Here is a 10,479-nt window from a genome sequence, read left to right as displayed (position 1 = left end):
GGTACTTAGCTCATGGCTAGATACTATGTTGAAAACTACACATATTTCAACGTAATAGGAAATCACAAACATTTTTAAGAGTTGGGTCATTCCATGCCAAACAAACAAATGCATTACACCATGGGTCATAGATTTCTTTTTAATTTTTTGCCACACTGACTCAGTGATATAAATATCTATGTGAACCTGAAATTTTGAGACTCGCCAATTCGTTCATTTTCCCTTAATCTCAAACTGCCGCTACAGGAAAACGAATGAATTGGCGAGTCTCAAAATTTCAGGTTTTTTAGTTCACATAGATATCTATATCACTGAGACAGTGTCCAAAAAAAAAAAAAAAATTAAAAATCTATGACTCTGGTGTAATGCATTTGTTGAGTTGGCATAGAATGACCCAACTCTTAAAAACTTTCGTGATTTCCGATTATGTTATTGTGTAGTTTTCAACATTATTATTATTATTATTGTATACTTATATAGCGCATATCAAACTTCTCTATGCGCTGAACATTATTACCCCGGATCACTGGATCAAGCACATATGGAACACACACTCAGGCCCCATAGGGGAATTCCATAATGTTGCAGCTGTATTCAGCACAGGCTGTGTTTGAACCTACCAGGCACCCACTTTTACTCCTGGGTTGAGAGAGACAAATGTAGATAAAGTGCCTTGCCCAAGGACACAAGCGACTTGCACAGCGAGAGTTTTGAACCCCCGACCTCGAGGTTGGGAGTCCAAACCACAACCGATGCGCCAACCACTTCTACAAGTGCACATAGTATCTAACCATGAAGGAGCTGAGTACCAAAGCTGAAATTTGGTTTATAGGTAGATCTAATATATCTGATTACTGGGGTAAATTTAAGAAAAGATTTTAAATGCCCACATGACGATCCGTTGTTGAGAAACATAGGCGTTTTTCACTTTTATAAATCTGGTCCCAAATTTGACATGCCATTCAATTTTAATTGAGTTGATCAGCCTGCACTTGCATGTGGCTAGAGACAACTACACTTAGATAATATATCTGTAATATGAGGGGTATATACCCACTCAAATGGACGCGCGCAGGGTGACCTCAAAAATCACAAAACAATTTGCATCGTTAAACAAAGCTGCTACTTTGAGTGCAGATAACTTCAAAAGGGAAGGGATAACTGGCAATAACTAAGGCCATATTTGTGAAATATGGCGAAAAATAAGTTAGAATACCAAGTTTGACCCTGATAGCTACCAATCTCGAGTTATAAGCTTCCAAAGTTGAAGTAAATTGCGTTTGCACATCTTGAAGAACCAAGCCCCTTTTTTGAGTCAATATCTCGGAAACTATATGTCCTATAAGGCTAATTTTTTTTTTGTTGGTTTAGCATATAGTGGATCATTTTTGTGGAGTTTCATGAAAATCTGAGACAGTCATACAGGATTTTCTTTTTAAAATCTGGTTGATTTGACATGGAATGACCCTACAATAGGTCAGAGGTCAGAATGTACCGTTTCTGGTCACTATTTGAATATTTTTTTCATTAAGAGAAACATAAACATGAATCTCCTGAACAGTTTGCAATCAATTGTGAGTCTCTGTGACCAATAGTTACTGAGATATGACTGTGCAAGGTCAAAGGTCAAACTTTAAAAATCGCATTTCCCGCCATTTTGTGATAACAAGTTGTATTACAACAAATAGAAACATGCATATTGTGAACAATTTGAGACCAAAATCAAGTCTCTCTGACTAGTGGTTATGGAGATACAAGCGTCCAAATCAACAGGCGGCCATTTTGAAAAACGCCCCCAAACGGGACTTTCCCCAATATCTGGGAGGTATATAGCAGCTATATTTTATCTAAATTGGTCCATCTTGTCAAATTCATCGGGAAAAAAAGGTATCCTAAAATTAGTCACGGATCTCATGAAAATGACTCTACTATGTTAAGAATAACCAGGTCATAAATAGAACAGATATATATATATAAATATGTTGGTGTATGGGTAGATGATATATTAAGTTGGGATGAACACCCTAGTAAAGTTTGTGCAAAAGTTAATCAACGTCATTACCGTTTAAGGAAGCTCAAATGTTTTAATGTAGGTATAGACTCACTGTATTCGTTCTATGAAAGTGTAATTCAGTCAGTAATTACTTTTTTTTTGTGGTCCGGCTAAATGGATAACCTAAGAAAAATCTTGCAAATTGCAAGTGAAGTGCTGCGAAGTACAACTGCATAAAATGTTCTTCGAACAAAATTATTTATGCGAGACAAGTGAAAATAATGAATAATAAAAATATAACAAATAATATGAGCACGACCCATTGTCTATATTAGAACAGCGTTGGTACCGTGTACAATAGTGTTTTGCTGCAGTGACATCTCTCTGCTGGCGACTCGCTGCTGCTGGCGATGACTCGCTGCTGGCGAATTGATCTGCGCATGTGTATAAAATGGTATTTATTTCCGAAAACACTATGCCAGTCTACAACAAGCGTCGCCTAAATGTAATAAAATAACACGTTGAAATAGGCTAGTAAATAAGTTTAACTGGGTTCGTAAATAATGTTGGCCTCAAAATATTGTGGCTGAGACATGAGCCGATTAAACGTAGAAATAGGAAACCTAGAAATATAGTAAAAAGGCTGAATAGTACTCCAGCGTCGCGACATGCTGACGCTGGTACGAGTTGGTTAGTCTACAAACGTCGCCTAAATAATTGATTTTACCCGGCAGAACGAAAGAAGGAAACTCCGCTTTTCAGTTGTCTTAGGCGATTGTTTTTTGACAAACAATGACCTTTCAGAGGTCAAATTGCTGTCAAGAATATGAATTGGCTGCTTCGCAGCAATTAACAAGACTTACTAAGACAGCAAGAAAGATAATTAGATTGGAAATAAAGGATATAAAAACAATTTGTGAAGAGGTTATATTGAAAAAAAAAAAAAATAGAACAAATTAAAGGTGCTTTTCTGCCAATGGCAATACAGCTACTTAATAATAGGTTTTCTAGGCACACTGTAAATACTTAATTGGAATATAGTCAAGCACTTTTGACGTTTTTCTTGTATTTATATATTCATATGTCTTATCAATGTGTTAACCCATACCAAGAAGATAATTTCATATTGTTTTTAGATGCCGAATAAAATGAATCTTGAATCTTATTGAATCTTTATAATTATGACACTTCTTTTTGTTCGGAAATGGCACTCTCAGACTTAAAATTTGAATATAATTTTCTTTTTTCTCCACTTTTATATTTTGAAAATATTAGAAAAGGTGGGCCAGAAGGGCCCCCTTGAAAATGCCATCGAAAAATTGTTTGACTTAGATAAAATTTAACTTATAGATTGTTAATTAATGAAAAACTCAACAATTTTGCATGTAAAATAAGTTTGGAAATTATTTGATTAATAGGCAAAGTCGATTTAGGCAAGTTAAACTGTACTACCATCTAACATTTGATCAAACAGGACTAGAGAAATAGAAAGCACACAAAACATTAGTTAGCATTTTTATTTCACAAACATATCATGACATCATGGCAAAATTATGTCAACATAACATTAACATCGGAGTTCGTAAACGTGTGGGGTATCATTACAAGTAAGTCAAAACTGACCTACTGTAATCTGTGCCAACAGCTGTATAATTATTGTTTAATAACGGCCATAAAAAATTCAGTTGCCTTACTATAATTTTTTTGAACTTTTTGAAAAAAACAGGAATCTATGAATGCAAATAATATTAACAATATACGGGTTTTGATAATACAAAAAGAATATATCGTTTATAGTAGGAATTGTGCACTTTCGAGTTCATAAAAATGTTGGTCATAGGTTTACACGCTTCCAATTTTTACATCGTACAGTACATTGTTTACACTGATAACTGTTGCACCCATAAAATCAATGGAGTGGTTACTGAAATGGTCACGAAATGTACAAAAAATGTGTTTTTACTCCTTTTTGGTCTGGATATGCACCACTATTGGAAAAGAGCACAAAAAACAGACAAACCTTATGACAGTCATTCATAATTGTTCTTTCTACTTGTTTTGAAAATTGAGGTTTTAACTATAGAAGATTGGTGAAAAGTGGGGGAGGTCCAATTGATACGATGTCCCCGACTATGAAAAGGTGCATAGAGGCAGTCTGTGTAATATGTGGTATATGAATCACTATAATTATTCGTCATTATCATTCTGTTGGTAGCCTGTAGCTGGGTGTGAGTTAAACTGTAGAGATCTTTGGCAGTGGCGAGGGGGGGCCACTGATCTGTGGTCCATCGTTCAATTGCATCACTGCATTCCTCGTTTTAGCAGGGCTAAAATGAAAGTTACAATACTGCATCATCTTTTGGATGAGGTGTTTTGAGCGGTTGGTTCTGTGTTTTATTATGGTCCAGTAAAGGGACTCATGTATATTCTCTGAGGGAAAAAACAGGGAATTCTCTCCTGGTGTACTGCATAATTTGCTACCAGTGCAAAGATGCAGTAGACAATGGTACAGTACTACAGTACATGGATGAAGATGATGCAAAATGAAAATAATCAGGATTTTATTGGTAGGCCTGCAAAAAAGGTGAAGAATTTCAGTGGAGGGTTAAATACAGTATGACTGTATAACCTTGAAAATTTCCATTTTTGCTGTTTCCTTCATAGCTTTGCCATTCTTAAAAAGGAGAATGGAATTTCAAAATTACAATGATTTAAAATTCATTAAGATTGTCTTACCTTTCTCCATCAGCTTCATGAGAGCACCTTTGTATTCGTTTTCATCAATGTATGTAATCCATTCATCTAAAAACAGCTGCTGATGTTCTTGTGGCACTAATATGTCTGCTAAATCTTCAATGAGTTTTCTGCTTATATGCATTTTCCAGAGACTCAGCAAACCAATAGAATCATATGCAGAGAGGCAAAATACTATACAGTTGTTGATTAATTTGTTCAAATCCAAACCAAGGCTTGAACAATAGTTTTTAAGATTCTTTATTATCTCAAGAAGTTGTTCTTTATCAGTAGAATTCAGAGAGTCTCTCGGCTTTTCAAGGAGCTTTACCAAATTAAATTCATAATTTTCTCTGCATTGCAGATTCACACTGTGAATTAATCTCAGAGCAATATCTTTAAAAGAAGACAAAATGATAATAAGTATATCTGAATTATACATTAACTTTATTGACCATACAACATATCATTTACCTTTAACACTCTGGCCGCCAAACACGGAGATCTCTGTGTTTGCTAACGCAATGCTCGACCGCCAAACACGGAGATCTCCATGTTTCATGATTTTGTACGGAATCCGATAGATGGGGTAATTACCAACATGTACTGACAATTTGAACACTATATTCAGTCTGGACCGTAAGTAGTTCGCTATTTGTTTGTTTACATTAGCGTTGTGCGGTATTTATTTACTTTCACGTAATCGCTATTATCTCAGCTTCGTTGTGCAAAATTGCGTAAATCTCCAAAAGTGAGTCATTTTCATTTTACTGTTACTGATTGTGATTAGAATAAAATGTTTGGTACCATTGTAAAGCTAACATGTTTGTAGTTCTTGTAGTGTTCACTACATGCCAATCTGCTCACATACACACTCTCAACGAGCTTCGGAAAAGTGTTAAAATTTCTAAAATGTCTGGCGGCGGCTGATAATATTTATTCAAACCGCTGGCGGTCAGAGTGTTAATAATCAGTGGTGGATTGTCAATAAACAGGCTATGCACTAATATTCTATCTACATCTTCAAAGAAAATGTTATAAGTGTAGTTTTTCTATGCAAACTTCAACCTTTCTAGTTGGATGCTAAAAATGTGTAGAATATTATTACACTAATTTACAATCACTAGGCCTGTATCAAAGGATATTTGGTCATTAAACATTGCATCAGGTAATAATATTGGGAACTATAATTGTTGTTGTGTTTGCTTTTAATGATTATATATTATAAACAAATTTTGCATTGCAAATTATTGTTATAAATTACTTCTCTGTAACTCATTCTATAAGGTCAATAAAATTGAAATGTATGTCATTGTTGTACAAAAACATACCAAAAACTCTATTAAGGTTATCATTTCATGCTTTGGTTTGCGTTCCCTGAATGTATACACATATTGTTTTTCCAATAATTTGATTGGAATTTTCCGATTTTTTAAGTACATATTTTAACACCTGAGAATTTTTTTTTTGACCCAGATATGACCTGACGACCTTCAAAAAATGGGTTGCCGACCAGAGAATAACACACAAAACGGACAGCAAAAACAACTTCAACTTAAACCAAAATCAATACAAATGAACAAATGCAAGCTTAAGTGAATCAACGATCTTGTGAAGCAATACAGCGAACTAATTCAGGACATAAAGTCAAGAAAATGGGATATCTAAGATTATGTAATATAAGGCATAAATGAGTGTAACATATATGAGTAAGAAGTGTAGACAATAATATAAAGGTATACAGTAAAGCATAAAAAAGTGTAAGACAGATGAGCAAGAAGTGTAGACCATAATAAGGACATCATGCATAACTAGGAATAACATAGACGTAATTCAATTGCAATTGGTAGTTTAAAGATATTAACTTCTACACTTAATCACACAGGAAATTTTAAATTATATAATCTTTAATACAATATTCAATATTCATATTTTAGACATTGTTACGATGTTCCATCTTGAATTGCTATTTTTGGTCACATTTGACGGAAATGGATATTTCTAGATTTTTTAATTTGTTCCTCAATACATTCAGAGTTGAATACAATTATTTTCATTACTACTGCAATTTGTTTCGAGTTGAGCTATATTTTGTTGTAGATTCAATGGACTAATAGCTAATTCAACACTAGCAGGTTTTTTAGCATGCTCTTTTACTCAATCTCTCTGCTATTGCTGAAATTAATTTCATTTGTCTAACCTTTTCAAATAACACTAATTTAGAGCTAAAAAAAAACCATTTAAAATCACATAGTAAATGTTAAATCACATTGTCTTAAACAAGTTGTCAACATGAAGTATTCATGGTAATGCGATTCTTGACCTAGTTTTACTGACCTTTACAGTTACTACAGTGTACCTGTAATTCATAGTGCAATTGTAACTGCAACCATGAATGTGTCATGTGGTCTCCACAAGCTATTCCCAGATCCATAAATAAAATCAAGATAAAAACAGTCCCCCACATGAAATACAGAATTTTGTTAACTGGATAACCCATCATGACTGGTCAGAGGTCTTTGAATGACTGCCAAAACTAATGCCTTCTATTCAAGTCTATATGAAAGCCCTAAACACCTACTTTCCAACCAAAATAATCAAACCTTGGGTAAATGGTGCTTATAAGAAAGTGGTTGCATTATGTCAAAAGTCTTTAACACTGAAGGAAAATCAACCAGGTGGAAATTGCAGTACTTGGACAAAAAGTCATTGAAAAAGCGAAAACTGAGAGGATTCATTTTTTTAGGGATCGGATAGGAATGCTGAACAGTGGAAAAATGCAACCACAGTATTGCACTCCCAAAGGGAGCACCTGCAGTTATTGATAATTTAAGGCCCCCATCTCTTATAGTCCAGTTACTATAGCAAAAATTGCAGAAGAATTTATTAGTGAATGTATGTTATCAGATATTCATCCTAATATTTACCCTTACCAGTTTGCCTGCCTTAGTGGAACATTTGCCATTCTATGGTTAAAATGTTGGACACCATTCACAAAGGCTGTGACACTAGTAATTCTATTGGGACCATAAACACTGACTATTTAAGGCATTTGATAATACAGTATATGTCATACTATTGCTATTAATAAATTAATCTCACTATAGGCACCAGATTTGAAACTCCACCTTTGGTTGATTGATTTCTTATGTGACCGTAGACAGAGAGTTAAATATAATGGTGAATTTTCAGAATGGGAACATGTTGAATGTGGAGTGCCCCAAATTGAATTGGTGAGCTTTTATTTTAGTAGTTTTAGTAAAATTTGCAATGTTATTTTTCTATCTTGAGGACCTCAATGAAAATAAGTTGACTTGTAAACTTTTTGGGTATATTCCTCAGTTCATTCAGTTGATATTGTTCTATGTACATTTTAATGTTTCTGAGCTTTTGTAATATTTTGTTTTTATCTCTCTGAATGAACTGAATACATTGAAATGTAATTAGATACAATATTATACTGTATTAAACCAAATTTGCATAAATACATGGGAATAAATTAATTTTATCCATATAATAAGTATGTTTTTTTTCACTTTTAAACTAGTATTTAAAATTTTTAAATTGTGATGGTACAAATTTTATAGTAAAATTTTATTAATATTTATAAAATTAGTTTGAAGTTTGAATTTATAGTTATAACTTTGCTTCTGAAACAAAATTAAACAGTATTTATGGTTTCACAACATACCTAGTCATTTTAACAGGTACTGCTCATTGTATATGTGAACCTACTACTATAGCAAACTAACAACTTTTGATAGAAAACTGATTTTTCCAATACCTGCAGAGTCAGAATGTCTTCTGGAATTGTCAACAATGCCTTTGAGTAGGAGATAAAACAATATAAAAAACTAGCATTTTAATTGTATTCACAACACAACATGCAAATAGATGCCAATGGCATTGACCCACAACAACCACAGGCATATAACATATGGTGGCATACATCTTAAATGTAGTAGAAAGTTAATGGCAGTTAATAGGGCTGCAGCATAAAATGCTAATCTAAATTTAGAGAGTTTTTCATCTCCCAAAAAAATCAAATTACTATCATTAATTTAATGTACAAGACCTACCTTCACAGTCTGAAGAAATTATTTTGCGCTTACATACACGTTTTTTACCAGTGCCTTTAAATCAAACATAAAAAATGATAATATAAGCATACGCTCTTTTAATTGTATGGTATTAACACTGAATAACAGAGCAATATTGTAAAATAAACCCAATGGCATTGACCCAGAACAACCATGTTATGAAATATAGTGCATATAGCTTAAATTTGAAAAAAAATGTATTAAATTGTACTTAAAGTAGATTGGTTTTGCACCTACCTTCAGAGTCAGAAGAACGTCTTATGCGCTTACGTACATGTGTTTCAACAATACCTTTAAATTGATCATAAACAAATTATAAATATAAACACACCATTTTATTTGTATTGATAACAAAGCAAGTAAAATATACACAAGAGCATTGATCTAGAACAACCATGATATTCACATTATCAAGACAGCCAACACATAGTTTCAGCAATCAAAGAAGCACTACACAAAAAATTGAGAATCCAGACCTAAACAAGCAAGTTCCTGTCTCTTATACACATCTAGATGTGTATAAGAGACAGAGGATCAATATAGATTATAGAATGTCATTACCTTCAACAAATTCTTCTACAGAGTTTGGAGATACATTTGCAACATCTATAAATAAAATACATCATTTATAATCTTGACAATATTGTTGACTACAGAATATGCATTTTGGGGCTATAAATAGTATAAATATATAGATGACCATTTCTTTTTTGCAAAATCTATATTCAGGACATTTCGATCTCCAACAAAAAAAGAATTTTTCATCTATACAATATTAAAGCTAAATGAAATTCTTTGAAGTATAAATATAATTTAAATTTTTTATTACCAGGCTTGGATATAGAATAAAAATTACAATTTATTATAATATAACAATATTAAAGCTAAATGAAATTCTTTGAAGTATATAGAATTTAAAAAGTTGTTATTACCAGACTAGTACGCTATGTGAATGGGATGTAAGGGGGGGGGGGTGTTTAGAATCAATACAGAACATAGATTATAGAAAATCAATTTGTATTACCTTCAACACATTCTTGTACAGAGTTTGAACATAAATCTGAAACATCTATAAATGAAATATACAATTTATAAATTGGATAATATTGTTTAATTGTACTGTATACATTCTGAGGCCGTAAATACACTATATAGAGAGAAATATTCATTTTTGTAAAAGCTTATACAAAACGGGGAACCTGCTCAGGACATTTCGATCTCTAACAAAAAAAGAATTTGTTGTCTATGCAATATTAAAAGAAAACTAGCAAAATCATTTTTTGTTCTAGAGGAGATTTTTGATATGCCATTAAATAATAGAATCAAAATATCGTGTAAATGAAGCCGCTTAGGGTATCTGCCGCATACGATCTTTGCGTGCATGCTGTAACCATGGTTGTAACTTGCATATCAAGTCATAGGCCTATAACTGCATCAGCGGTTGTCAACAAAAGAGTTACAGCCATGGTTACAGCATGCAAGCAAAGATCGTATGCGGCGGATACCCTAAGCGGCTTCATTTACACAATCTTTTGTTACTTTTTTCGCCAGTGATGTCAAGATTAAGTCGTATATAATGGCCTATAACTTCATAAGAAATTGTCAAAAAACGATTTTAAGTTTGATTCTATTATTAATGGCATATCAGAGGTC

At 33.1% G+C, this 10,479-nt stretch overlaps 1 protein-coding gene across 2 annotated transcripts in view; it reads right to left on the bottom strand.

Annotated features, from left to right (window-relative positions):
• Positions 1 to 4,576: 4,576 nt before the first annotated feature.
• The window catches only part of LOC117103852, a 60,545-nt gene continuing 54,642 nt past the window's right edge, over positions 4,577 to 10,479 (bottom strand). For both annotated transcript variants that reach the window (XM_033244466.1, XM_033244465.1), the window contains 6 exons: positions 9,851 to 9,895; positions 9,388 to 9,432; positions 9,064 to 9,117; positions 8,806 to 8,859; positions 8,511 to 8,549; positions 4,577 to 5,122 (listed from right to left, as the gene is read on the bottom strand). In XM_033244466.1, coding sequence (XP_033100357.1) covers positions 4,695 to 5,122; positions 8,511 to 8,549; positions 8,806 to 8,859; positions 9,064 to 9,117; positions 9,388 to 9,432; positions 9,851 to 9,895 — 665 coding nt within the window. In that variant the 3' untranslated portion in view covers positions 4,577 to 4,694. The remainder of the gene's footprint in view (positions 5,123 to 8,510; positions 8,550 to 8,805; positions 8,860 to 9,063; positions 9,118 to 9,387; positions 9,433 to 9,850; positions 9,896 to 10,479) is intronic.

Source organism: Anneissia japonica, unplaced genomic scaffold (assembly GCF_011630105.1).
Source record: "Anneissia japonica isolate Jap-2015-1 unplaced genomic scaffold, ASM1163010v1 scaffold288070_len135173_cov105, whole genome shotgun sequence".
Classification (NCBI taxonomy): Eukaryota; Metazoa; Echinodermata; class Crinoidea; order Comatulida; family Comatulidae; genus Anneissia; species Anneissia japonica.
Note: the sequence above shows the minus strand (reverse complement) of the source record. Positions and strands in the feature narration are given on the sequence as shown.